Source organism: Monopterus albus, unplaced genomic scaffold (genome assembly GCF_001952655.1).
Source record: "Monopterus albus unplaced genomic scaffold, M_albus_1.0 scaffold41.1, whole genome shotgun sequence".
Lineage (NCBI taxonomy): Eukaryota > Metazoa > Chordata > Actinopteri > Synbranchiformes > Synbranchidae > Monopterus > Monopterus albus.
In genome coordinates this window covers 3,246,341-3,267,625 of record NW_018127921.1, presented here as the reverse complement: position 1 = coordinate 3,267,625, position 21,285 = coordinate 3,246,341, and the positions used below count along the sequence as shown (strand labels likewise).

Genomic DNA, 21,285 nt, shown 5'->3' with positions numbered 1-21,285 from the left:
GGAGAGAAAAAAGATCTGAGTGAGAAGGAGTTAACCATTAACAAGACAGAAGATGTTTAAGTAATGTTTTCTTAATATAACTGAGCATCAAAAGTTGTCCATAGACCTAAGAGTTTTACTTCTGTATTCCTTTTTTGTCTCAGCCTCTAGTTTTGCTGAGTTACAGTCTCACATGGGAAGATGATTTGGCTTGAGATGAGGTGGTTGTTGGACTGTTAAACAGAAGGAGAGAGTACTGAGCATATATGCCTTACATACTGTGCCTAGTAGTTGTGCACTTGTGGTTACTGATTCTCACTAGTTGCTGAGATCTGTAAAACACCATCCCAGATTTAGAAATCATCTCACTGAATGCAGTGTCATTATGACATGAAAAATGACTGAGTTAAAAAGTTATAACAAAAAGGTTAATTAAATAAAATAGAATAATGTTCTCACTCTGTTTGTCTCAGTTTACAGTACTGTATTTGTCTTCTTTTCTTCTTGTGTGTCCAATAATAAAGTGCACAAGTCCAGACTCTTGTACTGTTTTACTGTGATTGCTACTCCTGAATAAATCATTATGGATGCTGGCAGTGTGTTATGGTATGGTGGCACAGAAATGTTCAGTCAGCAAAAATAAACCAGATTCTGCAAGGGTTTCCTGCTGTTTGCATGGCTGAGGAGTTCACATTTGCAGCATTGCTGGAGTTGGATGTAGGAATTTCACTTTAAGATCAAATGCATGAATTAGATTAGAAGGTATATGCATGTTGTTGGGTGTTAAATCATTCTGTCATAGTACATATGGTGTTTTTATCCAAGTTTTTCCACTGTAGATGCTTTTGTGTGTGTTTTAATGGCTGAGCAGTACAGATGTGCAAGAGGTTTTTTTCTGTTCTTCTCCAGGCACTGAACATTGCATCAAAGAAGCATCCACTACACAAGCATAAATACACATTAAACTATGATGTATTCACGTGATATTTCAAAAACAGCCTGTCTTGCAGCACACAGATGCATAGAAGGTCATGGCAAATAGATACATTGTCCGCTGTACAGGCATCAATACCATGATCTGATTGGCCTAGTTGATGGATAAGCGGTTGGGTTGACCTATTACAGATAGCCGAACTGTTGCTCCCACAGACTCACCTTTCTGTTATTCTGTTTTTCTCCCGTTAACTCTTTTGTCTTTCTCTCTTCTCCCCTCACTCTCTCTCATCTACCTTCCTCCTTCCTCTGTCTCTCATCTTTTCTCTCTCATTTCATTCCAGCCACTAATCAGATTAGTTGGCCCCTTATGGATTTTGCCCTTTATGGGTCTGTATGAACAGTAGCAAAGGAGGCACCGAAGTGTTTCTCTGTATTTGCATGTCAGGCTGAACTGTTCCCACCAGATGTTTTTCTCTGTTTTATTCTTCAGAGCGCCGCACTGTCTGTCTGTCAGTGGTAGATTCACAGCCTGGGTGTGTATGCACCTCTTATGTGTTTGAGAGAGAGAAAGTGATGGAGACCTTTTGTGTTTAAGAGGGAGGATATGTGTGTATGAGATTAATTACTTCCACACAGACTACGAATATAAAAATAATCGATATGCAAGTCTTTGAAACTGATACACGCAGAGAGGTAGAATAGGAAGACAGGTGTTTAATGTTAAACTCTTGATTGTTATCTTTAAGATGGATACTTTTGTGCCAGTGAAGAACACCGGATGGGCTTGAATTAAAATGAGAGGAGGTTAGAGAGATAGGCAGAGGAAACAAACTAAGCTGAAGACAGCTTTCTGAACTGCCCATGCAGAGGCAGACTCCCTGGCTTGTTGTTCATCTTTCATTCATGTTATTCCCTCCACTGTCAAGCTTCTTGAACATTTATACATATGGGGAAACACTTCCAAATAACAATATGTATGATAATCACATCATTAAATCCAAAAATCAAAGCATAAGACTTTTATCAATATCTAGCAGTTGTAATCTGTGTGTCACTGATGCAGGTTTGTTTATAGTGTTCCGAAAACCAACTTGAATATCACATTGCAAACTCAATTTGAACATTAAATTTACAGTACAAATAGAACACACAGCAGTCATGGCCAAACTGTGGTTACATGAATGACCAGGATATACTGTATGTGTTTAATGTGTAATCAGGCTAATGGTAGTTTGTTTCACTGACCTCACATCAGCTTAAACAGAAATCTTAATGCAGCCTTATCTAATGCTAAAGAAAAATTAAAAACACTAACAGAGCAAGTTTTTTTTTATTGAATCATTAACATTTTTACATTTTTAAATGTACTTATGCAAAAGGCTGTTTCTATTTCATAGCAGCATTTTTTACAGTGATGCTTATATTGTACAATTTCACATTTCATGATAGTACGGTTACAACATTAGCAACTCACATCCTTCCAACCTTTTTTCATGCTATGCAGCTGCTCTTTAATTTAGCTAGCTACATAGCTCCTTCTTGCTAGGGCAAGGATAATGCCACAGTAATTCAGACTTAGCCAAGCCATATTATCTGGCTTTTATTTGCCTGAAAAAGTAAATTTAACATAACCAGGCCATGATATTCTTTACAATACCTTTTATAGAACAGTGCATGCATACTGTAAATAGGCCTGAATAAGGTCCTTGTGATATCAAGTTATCATTGTTATGTGGGCGTTCCTTGCTAACCCTGTCAGCCTGTGCAGCTGTTTGGGTAAACTACATACAGAAGCTCCGTCCCTCCAGATTCAGGTTTAACAGATTCTTCCCAGGGATGAGGCTGGAGCCTGAAGAGACCTGGTTGGCCTTTCTGGCCCTCTGGGAGTGTGCATCCATGGGAAAGCAGTGGGAACAGGGGGCGGAGCAGGGACTTAGATGAATGGAGGGGTGGATAGATGGATGGATGGTGCTAAATATATTTTTACTTTAAAAAATTTTACCTCAGAAGGACAGGGAGAGAACGTTCTGTTCTGTTTACACAGTAGCTCAACAGTTTTGCACCATTGCCTTAATTTCATTTCAGGTATAGGCATGACACAATACATTTGGGAGTCAGCTATGATGCATGATGGGATGGGTGAAGAATTGTTTGGAAATGTACGATTGTCAGAAAGTTATATAATCCCCCTCTCTCTTTGTTAAGGCCATTTCAGGACATTTCCCAGGACCCCGTAAGGCAGAGGTCATCACTCTGTCAACACTCTGCATAAACGTTGTTGTAGCCTCCTCCATCTGTATGCTTTTATACACACACATCCATTTCCCTCCTCATCAGACAGTAGCCCCTCAAGACAGGAAGACAGCCACTTTGATTAAATAATCAAATTGCTTTGATTGTGTACATGATTACAACTTAGACAAATACAAGTTCACACATAAATAATCAAACACACACACACACACCAGAAGCCACACAATCTGTAAAAGGATATCTTGTTCTGATAATAAACTCAGAGGAGTATGCAGCCTTAGCCTCTTAGTTCTCACATTCAAGGTCTTTAGTGTTGATGTGGGCATAAATAAATAATGTTATGAGTGCTTTGTTATGGACAGTTGCTCTAATAAAATTACCTGTCAAAAGAAAAAGGGAACTGCAAGGAGTTTGATTTTAGGAATTATGAATGAATGTTTGGTTTTCGGGTGTTTCTGCATCATATCTTGTTAATAGCATTTAAACCTAATCAGCTTACTGCAAACAGGCCTTTCTGTATTCTTTTCTTTCATTTACTTTCTTGTCATCTTTCTCTAATGCTTGTGCTCTGTCATACTAAGTCTTTCTACATTCTTTCTGCAATAAATGGACCTGTCCTGTTTGTGTTCCTCTACAGGAGCGTGTGGAGTATCTGTTCCTCATCATTTTCACAGTGGAGGCATTCCTAAAGGTAATAGCCTACGGCCTGCTCTTCCACCCCAACGCCTACTTGAGGAACGGCTGGAATCTGCTGGATTTCATCATTGTAGTCGTAGGGTGAGTGAAACGAAATGCATTGATGAGATAGATCCTGTGAAATGTTTTATTTATAATCCTAAGTGAATCTGTTGTATGTAGTTTGGTGCTGGGAGTGAAAACGATAGCAAATATGATATAACTGAAACTCTGAATCTCTTCCCAGTGTTTTTGAAATCACTACCTGACACTTTTAACAGCAGCCCATCACTGGCATATTTATCATAGTACCTTGGTATAATTACTGTCAACAAATAAATATACAGCCAAAACAACCTGTCTCTTATGCCAGAGGTTCTCATAGTGCTACAGTCTTTCAAATTAAGAGCACATTTCTTGTGAACACCTTTGATTCCTGTAGTAAAGACAAGGAAGCAGCTGCACTCCCATTCATCCTTATTAACATATTGAATTTTCACTTGAAGCTTGAACAATTATCTAAATCTATTTCTCTCAATCATACAAATGTACCTTTGCTGCTGATAGATGAAAGATGTAATAGTGTACATAATAGTACACTAATACTGATCTTTTAGTGTATGAGATGTTTTATTAATACTAAAATACTACAGTCCACTAGACAACAACTTTTTAAAGAAGTAGTGTCAAATAACAAGCTTCCTTCACAGTGAATTTGTAGTAAAGCCACAGTAAACTTTGGCCTAGAGTGTGTTGGTGAAGCCTAATCTGATTATCTTGTTAGATGATGATACTGTAGCAAAGCTCTGCAGTTTTTCTTTATCTGAAGCTCATCAACTTAACCCATCTGCTAAATCCTATGTGCCTTATGTGTGTGCGTGTGAGTACATGCATGCCTGCCAGCTGTGCATTGTGTACAGTGGTGTGTTGTTGTAATAGCCAGTGGACCTGACGGTTACATTAATGCCGTTCAAATGGCCTAATTGGCCGTGTGTGCGCAAAAGAGCAAGATAGCAAGAAAGCATCCCTCAACCTGAAGGAAGGCTGTGTGAACACACCAGCATGTGCACACACTCAGTGAGTCTTGTTCATTGCCGGTCAAGTTTTCACTCACATTAGCCATCACTAACTGAACATGGCTGGGTTTACTGTGTAGACGCAGACAAAACCCCTCAGCTAGCGCCATGGTGCCAGTGCCCCTGGCATAAACACAACCTTTACCACTGCTGTTATCTCTGGCTGCTGCTCTCGCTCTCTGTTTCTTTCTGTCTCTGTTAGAATGATGGCTTTTATTGTAACAGAATAATTGTGTAATGTTAACATTTACGCTGAGTCACAACATGTTAATGTGTAATAATACAGTGTTGATCCATGTAAGAGAGCTCCTTCCAAACTTACCACAAGAGGTTAGAAGGTGAGATACAAGCTGCAGCTGTGAAATTGACAAGTTTCAGTGTTTCACTCAAGGACACTTCAGAAAAGTCAATGCTTGCTGTTCTGTGAGATTAAACCTGGATGGCCTCCCGAGACCTCCCCAGGGTTCTTAAAATTTTCCTTTGTCACTTTGTGACTTCTTTGTCTTTCGGCACATGGCCAAAATAAGCACACCGTTAGAGAACACAAAGTCGTTCTTTCTCCTTTGACGCAGATACAGTTTAGAATTTTGACAGGATGATAGCAAAGCTTGGGCATGTTGCGTATTTGTACATAGAACTGAAAACCAGTAAAAATCAGTCTGAAGACATGACAGCGGAGACTGTACTCATGAGAAAGACACACAGCATTGGTCCCTGACTTAAAACAACCCTTGTTTATGTTTTTCTTACAAGTGACCTCTTGTAGTTGTGCAAATAATGTCCTCTCAAGAATTTAGGCAGAGTTAGTTGGATTGTCGAAAGGTAAAGATCATTTTCCTCTGTAATAAAAAAAAAAACATGGAAATCTTCTTCCTAACCTCAGTCGAGCACTTTTAAATATGCATTTTGCTTGTGTGTATGGTCACTTTGAAAGATTCAGAGAGAAAACACAGAGCCAGGAAACACTGAACTGTGGCAGCACTGTATTGCTGTGTGTGCATGAGTGAGTGCTTGTCTTTGTGCTTGTGTGCCCCTAACTGCCAACCCACCTGTGCTTCTGTGTGGATAGATGAGAGGTGACAGAGTTCTCTGTCTCTGGAACATCTACCATATGGGTGAAAGAGTTTGTACCTGGTGTTGAGCAGCCTTAGAGACACATGTAGTCACACATTCACACAAATGCTAGAGCCCAGAGCCCCAGAGTTTATTAGTGAAGGTTCAGGGTGTGTGTGTGTGTGTGTGTGTGTGTGTGCTTGTACAATAACAGTAGGTAGTATATAGACTCTTTCTTTATGCTTTACATATCTTTCCTACTTTGTCTTGTTTTAACAGTACCAATAGCTGTACGATTATCATAAAAAAGAATAAAGACCATGGGAAACCATTTAAAGTCTTGCAGCTTTGCAATGAAAAATTTAATCAATAAATCCATTATTCAATCAACAAAACAATTATCAGCTATGTAAAGCCATTTATCTAGCAAAGCAGTCAAAGGTTCTTTGATATATGGATTTTCTGTGACTGTGTTTTATATCACTATAGATTTTATAACGTAGGCTTTGGACTGGTGGTGAAGCACTGTAAAAAGAGCAATCTGAAAGTGTCACCTTGGAGCATAGATAGATTTTGTGCAGCCCACAGGCCACATGTTGCCTGCAAGGCATCTGTTTGCAGCCCAGGATAGCCTCGGTCTTACATGTAGGCCTTTGTATTGCTCTAAACTTGATTAGCATGAGGGAGAAGCACCTTGTTATTATAAACTTCAGTTGTATCGAGAGGTCAGCAGATTGAATCGCCATCAGAAGAGTGGCCCATGTCAAATTGTGGATCATCTTCTGTGATAAAACAACAGCAGCCTGGGCAAGAACAACCGACAGCTACACAGAGTGAATTATGTCCAATGTAGGACAAAGTTGGAGAGACAACAGCCAGAGAAAAGTTCATGCCATAGAAAATAAACACTCAACAAGTTACTTTGTCTTTGTGGGAACAGCTGTGCTTAGACGTGCTCTTAAATTTAAAAGATGAAGTTTTGAATGACATTTTAAAGCTACAGTATGTGTGCTAACATTTATGAATAAGATTTATAACTCTGATTTTATTGAAGAGCAACAAAATTGATCATGTTGGTAACTGCTTTATTATATCTTGTGTAACGTTTTATGTTACTCAGTGGTGTCAGTTTATTGCAGCCCTCCTGATGATCGGAATCTGTGAGAATGGCTCGCTGTAAAAAATTACTGAGCACCCCTGCCTTTAAATAAAGGAGCATGTGATGGACATTTTCACTACAGTACTGTGTGACGTCCAGTACAGTAGATTAAATGATTAGTAGGTTATTCAAAACAAACAGTTGATTAATTGATAATGAACATAGCTGCAGGTTTAATGCAAATTTATAATAGTTCAAAGATGAGTTCACTGTTTGTCAGTAGTGTGATGCTGACATTTTACTATGAACCCTCACAGCCTCTGATATCTTGATGAATGTACACAGTTAGTACTATCTTTAGCTGTGGATGTACACAAGCCATTACGTGGTGCTACACACAAAGGCTCTATTTATCTTTTAACACCCCAGCGGAGTAAAACATGCTGGGCGAAATGCTGGTGGTGCAAAACTGTGGATCCTTGACATGTTTTTTATACTCGGTTTCAAAGGCGTGCTTCCCACTGAGACAAAGAGAGAGAGTAAATCAAATTGAGAGGGAGGTAATGCAAAATGGAGAGAGTGTGAGAGGGAGAGAGCGGGTGATATGTTTTGAGAGGTCTTTTCAAGTGGCCATTTCATCTGTGCTAATTGATAATTCTCCATGACTAACGTGCCGCTGACTGGCCTTTGAGCCGCGCTAGCTGGAAAATGGTATTGTATGGTGATTTCTAAAGGATTGCAGAGGGACAGAGGGAGAAGAGGGAGAGTGATAAGCTCAGCTGGACGCACATAAATTCAAGCTTGTGAGCCAAAGAGATGTCTGTAAATAATTTTATAGAGGATAATAGCTAACAAAAGGATACAGCATAAAAACATGTCTTGGCCTTTTATTGAAGATTATATTTGCATTGTTAAGTATGTCTATGTAGTTTTCTATGTACTGCTTAACATTTGGTCAAATGTGTGAAAAACAAAACATTACCTTTGTCATTAATGTTTCACTGTAACAGCCTCCATTTTCTTGAAAGGTTATCACAACAATTCTAAATCAGTCTCCTGGGATTTAGTCCCATTCAGACACAAGAGTGTTAGTGAAGGTGAGAAGTAAGGTTTAGGCCCGGCATGTGGTTGGTGTTCTTCTGAGAAGATATTTCATTATGGACCTGGCTCTGCATGTGTTTTCTGTCAGGTTTGAACAGCAAAGGGCCGTCCTCAAGTTATCACAAATTTGAGAGGACACTATTGCTAAACCAAACATTTTGGCTTTAACAAAGCACGGTTAACTTCCAGTCTTTTATCAAAAGGTATATATGTTTAAGCTGTGAGCAGTATGACCAAAGTGAAGATAAAGTCAAGGTAATAGATGCTTGTTTTTGTCTGACAAACAGGCAGTTTTTTAAGTTAGATCCTAATAAGATATTATAACTTGCTATTGAGATTGTAATACTGGTTTTGAGTATCTTAATGCTGAAATGAAGTGAAATTACCCTTTTCTGTTTTTGAGAACTCTGTTTTTGCAATGAGCTTCCTCTTTCAGATTATTAATAAGGAAACTTGGAATAAATTAACAATTTTATGACAGAAATAAGTTGTGTGTGTGTGTGTGTGTATGCTTTACTTTCCTATTTTCTATCATGTGACCTTCTGGGGAGTCTCAACCCCCTAGGTTGAAAACCGGGGATCAGAATTTTCCCTTAAATAAAATCAAGAGGCCTTACACAAACCATGAACAACAGCCTCAGACCAGAATTACACTAAAGTATAGGGCAGAGGTGTCTGTATATTTGTGCCATATATTGTATACCACGAGACATAAACAGATGTCTGTAAATTATTTCATGGAGGATAATAGTTAATAAAGAGCAACACAGAAAAAAATAACACTTAAATAGAGCACAAGAATTTGTATAATTGTGTATTTCTGCATACTTTGTGCCAGTGAGATAGGAACGGATGTGTGACATCTGTAGATTTGTGTTATATTCAATCGTAGTGCTGGGAGCACACATAGACATACACACACACCAACACAATATGAAGACACCTCTTTCACTACAGACATGCACAATGCACAGTGTTCTGTGGAGCTGAATGTCAAATCTTTAAATCCAAGTGTCTCACATTTCTTTATCTGTGAAAAACAGAGGGAACAGATGAAACACATTCTATTGTTGTGTTGGAGAGCGAACTAATTAGCTGTTTTATTTTCCACTGTTGACTTTTCTCTGAGAAATGCATTTCATTGTTGAAACAGTGCAGATGTCTTCATTATTCCCTTTGCTTTTAAATGTTGGTCTTAGGCCGTCTGAATTTAAGTCTAAACACCTACGTTGCTTTATAGATTATGATAAAGATAATGTGGATGATTCAGTTTGTATTGACAACAGTGGGTTCAGAGAAAATCTTTAATGACAACAGCTGCAGATACAGTATCTATTATCTGCTTTGTCTCTGTATGTCTCTTTTTATTGTTTCCTCTCTTCCAGACATTCTCTAATATGTAGAAATTTGATGTCAACATGAGATGTTGGTTGCTTTTCTGTCTTGCAGGTTATTCAGTGCAATCTTAGAGCAGGCCACCAAGGTGGAAGGAGCCACTCCTATTGGTGGGAAGGCAGCAGGCTTCGATGTCAAAGCTCTGAGGGCATTCAGAGTACTCAGACCCCTCAGACTGGTCTCTGGAGTGCCCAGTAAGTATTGAGAGCTGTGAAAGAAAGACAGAGAGAATGAAATACAAAAAAGAAAGAATGCTCTGGGGATCAGGTGTGAACAGTGAGTGGCTAAAGTGTGGAACAAATGAACCACAGATTGGAGCTGATATTGATGCTTGATACTGCACATACAGGCTCAATGATGCACACATGCACATACACACATATTCACACACACAGTCCTCATGTCCTGTTGTGAGATAGTAGATGAGTTGTCTGTCAGCCTGTCTGTGTTAGTGACTACAGAAATCAATAATCCAACAAGCCAGATGTCAGGAAGGGATATCGGTGAGGAAGGCTGTGCAAGTGTGTTCACCTACCTGTGTGTGTGAGAGAGAAAGGTACAGTAGCTGTTGTGATAACAGCACCAAATGAATGCACGGGGTGCTAGTGCACATCCCACACCTTTGCTTGTTTTAAAAGCATGACTGCTGCAGTGCACAGTGTTTACAATGAACCCTGTCCAGCATCACTGGGCTATGTGTTGAATTGGTGTCATGGCATCTGATCAGAGGCATGTTTGCTAGCTGATGAGCACAGTGATTGACACATTTGTCTTTTTAAAAGCTTCCAATCCCATTGTTGTTTATGTCTAGTAGAATTCACCAAAACAATGATCTTGAAATGAACATGTTTTAATTAAGACTAGATGTTTTAAATGCCACAGCCATTCCCCTTCCCATTTTACAACCAATATACAGAATAAGTACTATGTTACCACTCCAAGTATTCCTCAGTCATTGAAGGCACTGTAATTTAGCAGTTGCATTTAATTCTCCAAATTATACATGAATAACACAACAACCATGTTCACCCAAATCCAAATTAATAAAAATGTAAATATGATCATCTTGAGCTGAAGAATCTTTATTTACACAGGAAAAATGTTGGCTTCTTTACTAGCTACAGTTCAAAAAGAATTACTTCATCATTGTTGTTTTCCTTTCCTATAGAGCCGTAATAGTATACAGAATTCATGCTTTATAGGAACAGAAATTTTGCATAAATGAATCGCAGTCAGTGGTTATAGCTGCCTGTGAAACATTTAAAAAACATTTGAAATGAATTTTCAAGCAAAGGTTCAAGATGAAATGTTACAGGTGATCTAATAAGATGTGTATCTGTATACACAAAATCATATGTACTAATACATTTTTGACAAAAAAAAAAAGAATCAGTTGAATAAACCTACATCCCGTATGTATTCTCAGCATTTTCTCTTTTGTGTGTGCTGCAGGTTTACAGGTAGTGTTGAACTCCATAATCAAAGCCATGGTTCCTCTGCTCCATATCGCCCTGCTGGTCCTCTTCGTCATCATCATTTATGCCATCATTGGCCTGGAGCTCTTCATGGGCAAGATGCACAAGACCTGCATTTATGAGCATTTAGGTAGAGTAGCTAGTCGATTGCACACTGATTCAAAGATGCATACACTTGAATCCTGCACTTCAATGCTCGGATAAATTTTGAATCATGTATTCAACTGTGTGTGAAAGTATGGTTCAGTAAGCACATATTCACACACAGAGACATACTTGCATCAGTGATGGAAACAGAGGTGAATGCTGTGCGACACGAGCCTTTTCAATTGTGATATCGAAGTCAGCCATGGCTGAATGCTCACCTTACTATTCCAATAAGTCTGAATGATCTATCCTTAAATCTTAGACTGCAGTAAGCCATCAACCCTCCACAAGCAAGGCAAAGGGTTTAAATGATCACCTGCTTTAATTATTTAAACCATGATTTATGTTTCTGAGTATGAACAATTTGAGCAATAATTGAAACAGCAGCCGCCGTAAATGATTGAAAGAATTTTCAGTAAAGGCCCCCAGGTATAAATGGACTGGAGAGTTGTTATGGTGATCCCATGAGAAACATTAGCTTTACACTGGGAAATTGCTAGTTGAATGCTCTCTGTTATGCTACACATCACCCAGGAGAGCTTGTTTTGTATAATTAGCACACTTTTTCCACATGGATTTTTTTTTATATTGCTGTTCTATTTGATTTTAGTGTGTCCTTTTTTAACTTTATTTTAGATGTGGGATTGTTTCTTTGGGATAAAATTCTTTCAAATGTAGAGCAACCAAAAGTGTATGAATGCTTATTTTGTATTTCTTCATGAAGTAAAAGCCTTGTTGCATAGATAATGTTTCAGTGGATGGGCATGAAACTGATGTTTTTCTATCACTACAAAAGATGTGTTAGAAAAAAATCCTTGATAAAAAAAAATTAAGTACCAGCTTGCGCCCATAAAAACATGAAAAACATTATTTTACAATTCCCAAGTAGCATTTTGGTAAGAAAGACATACTGTTGGTGAAGGCAAAAGATTATGCTTTGATTATTATTGCTGTCAGTGCAGAGTATACCATAGTGCTCCAAAGAAACCGGCTGAGTCTCATGGCTATAGTGTTTTGCACCATCCACCATAGCAAACACGGAAATTGTTCTCGATTTGTCATAAACAGCCGCATACACATAGACAGACATATTGTGCGCTATTGTTAATGTAATTATCTATAACAAATTTTGCAGCTTCTGTTGCTTTGCAACTGTGTAAATATAGTCTCATCAAAAAAGGGATAAAGACGGTAAAACGCTTTCCGCTTACTCTTGTTTCTTTTGTCAAAGGCACCATTGCGGAGGAAAAGCCAGCACCGTGCGCACCTGATGGAGCTTACGGTCGACACTGTAAACTGAATGGAACAGAGTGCAAAATGGGATGGGAGGGCCCAAATGACGGCATCACCAACTTTGACAACTTTGCTTTTGCCATGTTAACGGTGTTCCAGTGTATAACCATGGAGGGCTGGACGGATGTGCTATACTGGGTGAGCCGGACGCCATAATACTGTCTTTGCATGTGTGTGTGCCTGAGTGAGTGTTATACTGTCTTATGTGTGTGTGTAACCAGTATACTGTAATCATAACATCAGCAACACATGAGTGCTTTTTAGAAAACAATATAAAGCAATAAAATAGTAACACAAACACTCCTCTCAGAAAAGCAGGTATGCACACAAAGATTGTTCAGAGAAAAGCAGACAGACAGAGACGGTGTTGATGTGTGTGTACATGTTAGCTCATACCTCAGGCTAAATTGATGCAGACAATACACTGTGTAATAGAGGACATTTGGAATGTGTGTAGAATCCTGATGCTTTATTCAGGTGTCAGGCGAACACACAACGCATACAGCCACAGAGGGGTGTGAACAGAATGGCCAGAAGCATGCTCCAGCCCTGTCCAGTGGAATAAGCAGATCAGTTCATGCTCTTAATCAGTGTGAAGACAGTTTGCTCAAACTCCCACATGTGCTTTCCTGAGAAAGCATTTTGCAATGAAGGTATGGCTTTAAAAACACAAAGACAATTTATTCAAAATGTTTTTAAAAAATTATTAAGGATGAAAAAGAAAAGAAAGATTTACAGTACCGTACAGAAGTTTATTCAGAGACTGACATTTCCTCAGGTAGATGACAGTGTAACTTGAACAGTTTGTGTGTGTGTGTGTGTGTGAGAGAGAGAGAGAGAGTGTGTAATCTTATTGTCTGTCTGCTGAGTCCGTGTTCATATACACATAGAGCATTGAACCTACTAGCTCTACACCCCTTCTTCCACTTCTCTATCTACTATAACCTTTTGCACACAGACACACATGCAGCATCACATCAATTTAAAAAAATCACTTATTATGAAAGCGCCGGTGTAGCCAGCTCCTGCTTGTCAGGAGTTTTAAGTACAAATGATTGTGGAAAACATTTAGCAACACCAAGCCTTTAAATGTATTTGGTTTGCATGGGCCATTAGGTCTGGGCCATGCATTTTCAAAGTTTTTATTGTCACATTTTTGGGAATATAGATTAATGACACTTGGTGCTGTTGTAGCAAAATAAGCCTAGGTCTCTTGTCTTCCATCGTGTCCTGTTTTCTCTCTCTGCCTAGTAGATTGTGTGTTAAAATGGCTGCTCTTTAATTTATAAGAGCGAAAACAAACAACTTTGCTCATATTTTTTCTCTATATTTCCTTCCATTGAATTTATGTGCACTCCAATAATCTGACACACACTCTGTGTAAGTGCTAAGTTTTCTCATTGAGTTTCAAAAGCATCTGCAGTTAAGTGTTGTTTAGTGTTCTTAATTGTGGATTGTCAACGACCTGCTCTCCAACAGGCAGATATAAGGGTGCACACACATTTAATCATACAATACTGCCACTCTTGCTTTGCCAGGCCTTTCTACTGCTGTTTTTAACATGCACTTGTTTTCTCTTATTCCCTGCTTGTCATGCTTTCCCTTTCCCTCTTTCTTATCCTACTGCCCCCCATCATTCACTTGTTCATTTTCTGCCTACTCAAACCTTTTTCTCTCACATTTCTTCTCAACCTACCTTGTGTTCCCTCTATCTCTATCTCAACTCTATCTCGGCTACCCCCTTTCGCACTTTCAGATGCAGGATGCTATGGGCTATGAGCTGCCATGGGTCTATTTTGTCTCTCTTGTCATCTTCGGCTCGTTTTTCGTTCTCAATCTCGTTCTGGGGGTGTTGAGCGGGTAAGAGGTTATCTTGTTGTCATGTGTGTGCTTGTGTGTGTACAGATATGTGTACTGTTTGTGATCTGGTAGTGTTCTAGATGTGATAAATGTCCATGTAACAAGACTCCCTTATCCAAATGTTTAAAACACATCTTAAGGCTGATTTTTGAGGATCCAGTGACCAGAGAAGAGTTGAACTCAGAGTAAATAATCCATGACTATGAAAAAAGGCTGTGTATTATTATAAGTATTATTGTTATTATTGGGCCAACTTTATTAAATTTGCATAGCAATAATTCTGTTTAAGAAAACAAAGTATGTTTAAGCACTTTGTTTGGAGGCTGTAAACTTTATTAAACACATTAGAAGCAGGTGGATAATGCACACACATACACTTCCAGACTTGTTGGACTGTCTTCTTTTGACAGTCACAGATTTAATGACATACAGGAGCAACGTTCTTATTGTCTTTGTGTCATCTTTCTTTAAGTTAGCTGTTTTTGTTCACTCCAGACTCCTTCTGTAAAACCTGACTGCATTTAGAGTCTAGTTTTGTGGGTATACATGTGTGTTGATTTCCATACATGTTTGTCTCATGTGCCAAATTATCTTGCGCCATCTGTACATTTGTGCAGTATAGTGGCACATGCTGCTGTTCACATACAGTAATGTAATGTGTTTATGTGTGTGTTTTGATTCAATAAATTCTGCTCTAAGAGGCCAGCTGGGTGCTGTTGTACCCCCTCTCTGCCAAGTCATCCTGTTTAAATACAAGCGCCACCCAGCCTGTAGGGACACAGTGGAGCATGAATAATTCACCCCTCGGGTGAATGGAGAAAAAAAAAATCTTGGACAACAGGGAAACTGAGCAGGCAGAAAAAGTTCTGGTGGAAACATGGCGCTAAAGATGGAAGTTATTGGATGGAAGGCTGTAAAGAAAAAAAAATAGGTATACAGATATAAATAATTTGGTCATTAGATATAAAAACAGTACAATAATGATAACACAACAACAACAATGGCAGTATTATAATATTAGTAACAGTGAGTAACACATCAAAATTGCTTTCAAAATTTATAAAACATAGAACATTGATTACACTGATCAAGAATAATTTGTGATGATGTTCATGTATCACTAAAATGCTCTCCCTCCACAGCGTTTACGCCTGAAATGGGTTGATCTGAATTCTAACCTCTAACCTTCTCTTTTTGCAGACCTACATCTGCTCACCTTCTACACACAAATAATTAAAGGAGGAGCTGTTTTGTTTATGATGTGGACTGTTCATAGCCTTGTGTCGCTGCCACTGTTTTGCATGGCCAATTTGTCTCCTAAATCAATGAGTACATTGAGTTGTAATTTTTCAAACCTAAGTTAAACACAGTTGATCAAATACACCACCATGTGGCCCACTAACTGACTCTAAAAAATACAAATGCTCTATTTCTGCAGGGATTGTGCAGAAGGAATGTTAACTAAGGATCTAACAACTTCCCTTGTTCCCTTGTTCCTTCCCTCTTAACATTTCTTTATTTATCTTTTCTTTGATCACATCTGTATTTTACTTCTTTCTCCCTCAATCTCTACCTTCCATCCTTCCTTTCTGTCGCCACTCCTTGGTCCCTCTCCTCCATTCCTCCATCTTCTAGGTGAATGATGCAGTAGGTTACAGGTGGCCCTGGGTCTATTTTGTCACCTTAATCATCATTGGATCCTTCTTTGTGCTAAACTTGGTTCTGGGGGTGTTGAGCGGGTAAGGGTAGGGTCAAAGGTCACTTGAAACTAACTTCTTTCTCACCTTCTTGCTTTTGTTCTTGGAGAGCTTTGCTGCTTATCTTTGCTGGAACTTTGGAACTCTATATTTCTTTCCTGTATCTGGAAGTAGATGTGGTTTAAATGTAACAAGTACACAGTATGTACAGGAATGTGTTGTAATAAAAGCGGTGCAGGTACAGTTTGATGACTTGTGTAGAAATACACAGTGCATACTAGCACATGTGGCACAAGGAAAAGTATAACCTGACAGCTGACATTTACATTTATACTGTTTACTATTGGGTGATGCTTGTATGCAAAGTTGTTGCATTACCACATGTGTATGAGGACTTGGAGCCTTACCATTAACTGCTCATACTGTTCTAGTCATTACCATTTGTAGCTGACTAGTGAAATTATACTTCAGCATCTGGCTTCAGGAAATTTCAGCAGAACAGATGCAGAGTCTCTGCCACCCAGACCTTTTGAATATTGCCTCTCTAAACACGGCTCTACTGTGCTGCCTCTATAGAAAAGCATTATTACGATCGTGAAATGCTTAACTCTCAGTACTACCAAGATGGCACAAAGCATTGCCATCTCCATTTATAATAAAGAAAAATATTGGCTAGCAGCAGTGTATAAATTCTCAGCCTCCCAGTGGGCACAGCCTACTGTAATATCAGGCCAAATAAAAGTCGTCTTCATAGACGACTGTAAACGTATTGACAAATACTTTTCTGCTGGCAGTTGGGTTTCACCTTTTTGAAATACATGAAAATGCTTATGAAAATATACCCAAATATGCAACCATACAAATATCACACTTATGGCCACAATAATTTACCTTTGTTTAAAAGCTATAAACTTTTGAATCCTACAGTAGCTTTTTTTTTTTGTCTTAGCCTGACTGACTAACCTGAATCTAACTCTTGATATCCACAGTGATGTGGCGGCAGCATTGTGGTAAAAATAATAGAGGTCTATCTGGTCCAAACAGCTTGGGGGGTTTGGCTGTCTTAGTCTTTGTCTGACTTCTGACTAATGATGCTGTCAACACACTACACAGCCTGACCTTTTACCAACTGCTTCCTCCGTGGTGTATCTGCGTGGGTCTCACTTTGGTATAATAAGCAATGGTTAAACAGGAAGAATGAGGGCAGTGAACGCACAGACAGAAACACTGTGTGACTGCATTTGTCTGGATTTGATGAGGAAAGGAGAAAATTCATAGATGATACAGGGCAGAAAAGTGACAAAATGATGCCTCAAGAGTTTTGTATTTACAACTACACTCCCACACACACAGCTTCTACACACACTGATACACACAAGCACAGATCAATAGAACTGAGATTTCTGCTAACATTCTGACAAACAAGACAACAGCAGTTTGTCCTAATGCTCACTGATCTGTGTTGTGTGTTTCTGCAGTTTGTAGATGTGATCTTAGGGTTTGTCATTGCTCTAAATTTCTCTCTTACACACACACACACACACACACACATACTGATTCTGTTCCAGACTACCAGACTATAGACTGACTGCAAAAATCAATGAGAATGGCAGGACTCTCTATAGTCCTTCATTATCAAGGCTGTTGCTGCTCTCCAGGGAACAGTGAAGCTTAACATTACACAAAGCATCCCTCATGTTTACTTTAACTTTTTGTAGTGATTGCATAATGCCTGTTTGAGTATACTTAGAAGAAATTTTAGTTTGAAATCTTTTTCAGACTTCTGTAGCAGCAAAAAAAATCCCAAACTGCAATGTTTAAATGCAAGATGACAAGGTGTGAGGAAACTCTACTGCTGAGTCACTTGCTGAATTTTCTTGTCGACCTTCAAATGTGAATTTATACACTTTTTAAAGGCAAATGTACCAGAGGCTCCTAGCACCTGTCAGCTCTAATCCAAATGAATTTTCTTTGTTCAAACCATGTCTTTGACTCCAACCTGCCTTTGACCTTGCCTAAGTATAGTGTTAAATCAAATGCTCCTTAATTCTTTCTTCCATCTTGATACCTAACTGAAATTTCACCAGGTTTCATCATAATATTTCACATTCTAACACTGATTTTATTAGTCTTAAATCATCTTTGTTTATGTGTCATGGCTGGTTTACAGAGCACGGGCATGGAGGAACCAAATGCAGACTCACCAGCAGGCAGGTGCAGTTCAGTAACTTTAATCATGAAAATGACAGGCTTACAAGCAAGCAGGCTGGACAGGCAGTCTAGCACAAAAAAGGCAGTAAGAGCAAAAGGAGCAGGCAGAAAAGTCAAAAACAAACAGATCAGAGCAAACCAATCCCTGGAACTCTGCAGCTTGTGTGGCACAATAGATGACCTGACGCAAGAAGGTAGAACTGTCAGGTTTCAATAGAACTGATGAGAAAACTTAAGGTCAGGTGACTGGGAATAGAAGGAAAATTTGAGGGCATCTGGTCTGGTGGCTGGATTGAATTTGGCAGGAGACAGATGCAGATCAGCAAATATGTAAATAGAATAAAGGGAGTCTGGCTGGTGATTCACAATCAGCTGTCAATTTGGATGATCTTGTACTAGGAACAAATTGTAGACAAGTAGCCCAGTAAAACCATAGGGCAGTACATCCTGGATATTGGCGATTAGATAAAACCTAATTATTGCCAGCGTACTGCAGAGCCTCTCAAACTGTGTGTTTATATGAAGGCTTATTGTGTGTTCAAGCAGTTTGTACTAATATAAAAACAGAACTGAGTTTACAGTAACTTGGATTGTTTCAAATGTGAAGCCAGCTTTAGTTTGGCTGTGTGGATGTGCTTTCATCTCTCTTTGCACACTAATACATTGTCTACTTGGCAGAACTTTTCTCTCTTCATTTTACTTTTGTTTCTCTCCTTAACAGGTTTTCCCTCCTTTCTACTCTGAAGTATAATGCTCTGTTTTATCACAGTCTTGTCACCTGTGTTTTGCAAAACCTTCAGTCTAGATTTTCAGATGCCTTTTCTCCTCCCTCTGTTTCCTGTTTCTTTCTTTCCATCCCTCTATCCCTCCATCCTGCTCCCCTCCTCCCAGAGAGTTTTCCAAAGAGAGGGAAAAGGCCAAGGCACGTGGTGACTTCCAGAAACTCAGAGAAAAACAACAACTGGAGGAGGACCTCAAGGTAGACCTCCATGTCCCACTCTAAAATGATGTAATAGTCTCGATTGGCCACATCTTACTGTGTGTTGCTGTCAGGCTTTCAAGAATTACATCAAAGTTTTAGAGCTCCCAGTCCCCAGTGGTTAATACAACTTAGAATAATGTGTCACTATTAAATTAATAAGTAAGGCCACAAGATGTACAACATTAGATAAGAATTAAGACAACATGTTATCGTAGCCATTTTGACTTTATTAAATATTGAACATCCTTTACCGCTAGCCAGGGAAAGGCCAATGAATATGGAGGTCAAAGATCTCAAATTTCATTAGCAAACTTCATTCACAAGGCAGTTTTATTTGAGTTTCAGCTGGGTTTGAAAAAGGAAGGATAGAGGAATTTAAAAGACAGACAAGAAAATACATTAAATGATCAAAACTCAAATAAATAAATAGTTGTTATACTGTTTGTATTTACAGTACATTACCTAGAAAGACTATAAGAGTAGGATATATGTAGGTACATAATGAAAGATAACATTTTTAATTAATTACATTAAAAACAGTCATCGATAACTGAAGTTTGGTGTTTCTTTTGTTCATTCAGTTCTGCTTAGCAGTCAGTACTTTCTTTTTCTGTGTTTGTGTGTGTGTGTGCATATAGGGCTATTTAGACTGGATCACCCAGGCTGAAGATATTGACCCAGAGAATGAAGAGGAGGGCTTGGATGATGACAAACCCAGAAACCGTGAGTACCACAGTGTGCGTGTGTGTTTTGAACAGTAGGAGAGGTCAAGAGGGAGTGAAGACACTTTGAGGATGACTATGCATATGTATGTGTGGTTTATCAGTAGTTGTGTAGTGGTATTAGCAGGTAGGATTTTCTGTATTTTGGGTACAATGAGAAAGGTTAGTTGGAAGATATATACCAGAGGTTGTGAGAATGTGTGTGTGTGAATATCTCTGTGTCAAATCTAGCGTTTGATCTTTGAAGTGATGAACTCACTGCAGTCTCCTTCACATGGTGGTGGCTCATAGCCAGTGAATGAGCAGTGGAACTAACTGACTGAGTGACTGACACTTTGAAAGGATGTTAATATTGTCTGCTTGCTTTGGCTGAAAAATCTCCTGAGAGTTGAAACCTGTTTAGTCATTAGTGGATTGTGTTAGACTGTAGCTAATAGCCCCTGGGCACACATTCACATACACACAACAATGACGCACACTCACACACTTATGCAAATTCACACATACTGGAGGTATGCACCGTTCCGAATGTGTTCAGATGGAAATTATACAGACACATTAACAGCACGTCTTCCTCTAGAACACCTCCAGATAGAGGTTGTCACACATGGCACACATCTTTCCAGGACTGAGTTACATTTCCTGGGGAGAGAGAGTAGAGCACTGCCCTCCTTTTACCTGACAGCATGAGAAGATAAATAGAACTTGATGGAGGGAAAATGAGGAAAAGAGGCAGGGCTTTGATGAAAAATGCATCTGTATTGTTTTGAACTGTACTGTTCAGTATGTACAGTGTGTTCTGCAAGATTTCTAAAGGCATGGAGCTCAGATTGCTCACACTGATGTTGAATGAATCAATAATGAAGACTAAATACTCTGAGGCAGAGCATGCTTTCTGCATATATTCTGCACAGAGCCTGTTCATATCCTGCAAAGCACTGCGGTGTGTTCTCTGAAACACTATGTGGTTACCAAGGGAAGAAAAAAGAAAGGAAAAAAATTATGATCTAATCTTTCAGAGAATCACAAGAAATTAACACGGTCAAATGAGCAATGAGCCAGTTTACAGGAAAGTAAAGCACAGCATCCCTGTGGCTAATCCCTAACAAATCTACTTGTTTTCACCTGTTACCTTTGGGCTCCCCCGGGCCAATCAGTGTTTAAAAAACATCAGCGGTATCTGAGATATTGGCACATTAACAAACAAATACGGCATTTGCGCTCCCATTTGGGCCAATTTGGAAAATGTCACATCACAAAATTGAGATGCTTCTTTCCGCTAAACCTTAGGAATTCCACATGACTGATATTATGCACAGAGTCCAGACAAG

General features: G+C 39.0%; 1 protein-coding gene across 7 annotated transcripts in view; it reads left to right on the top strand.

The window, feature by feature from the left end:
• The window catches only part of cacna1c (calcium channel, voltage-dependent, L type, alpha 1C subunit), a 264,475-nt gene that overhangs the window by 171,251 nt on the left and 71,939 nt on the right, over positions 1–21,285 (top strand). For 6 of the 7 annotated variants that reach the window (XM_020599581.1, XM_020599583.1, XM_020599582.1 and 3 more), the window contains exons 4-10: positions 3,806–3,945; positions 9,622–9,761; positions 11,020–11,172; positions 12,421–12,620; positions 14,239–14,342; positions 19,142–19,229; positions 19,871–19,955. In XM_020599581.1, the coding sequence (XP_020455237.1) occupies positions 3,806–3,945; positions 9,622–9,761; positions 11,020–11,172; positions 12,421–12,620; positions 14,239–14,342; positions 19,142–19,229; positions 19,871–19,955 (910 nt within the window). Of the gene's footprint in view, positions 1–3,805; positions 3,946–9,621; positions 9,762–11,019; positions 11,173–12,420; positions 12,621–14,238; positions 14,343–19,141; positions 19,230–19,870; positions 19,956–21,285 lie in introns of those variants that run through there. The other variant, XM_020599585.1, reaches the window with a different exon arrangement.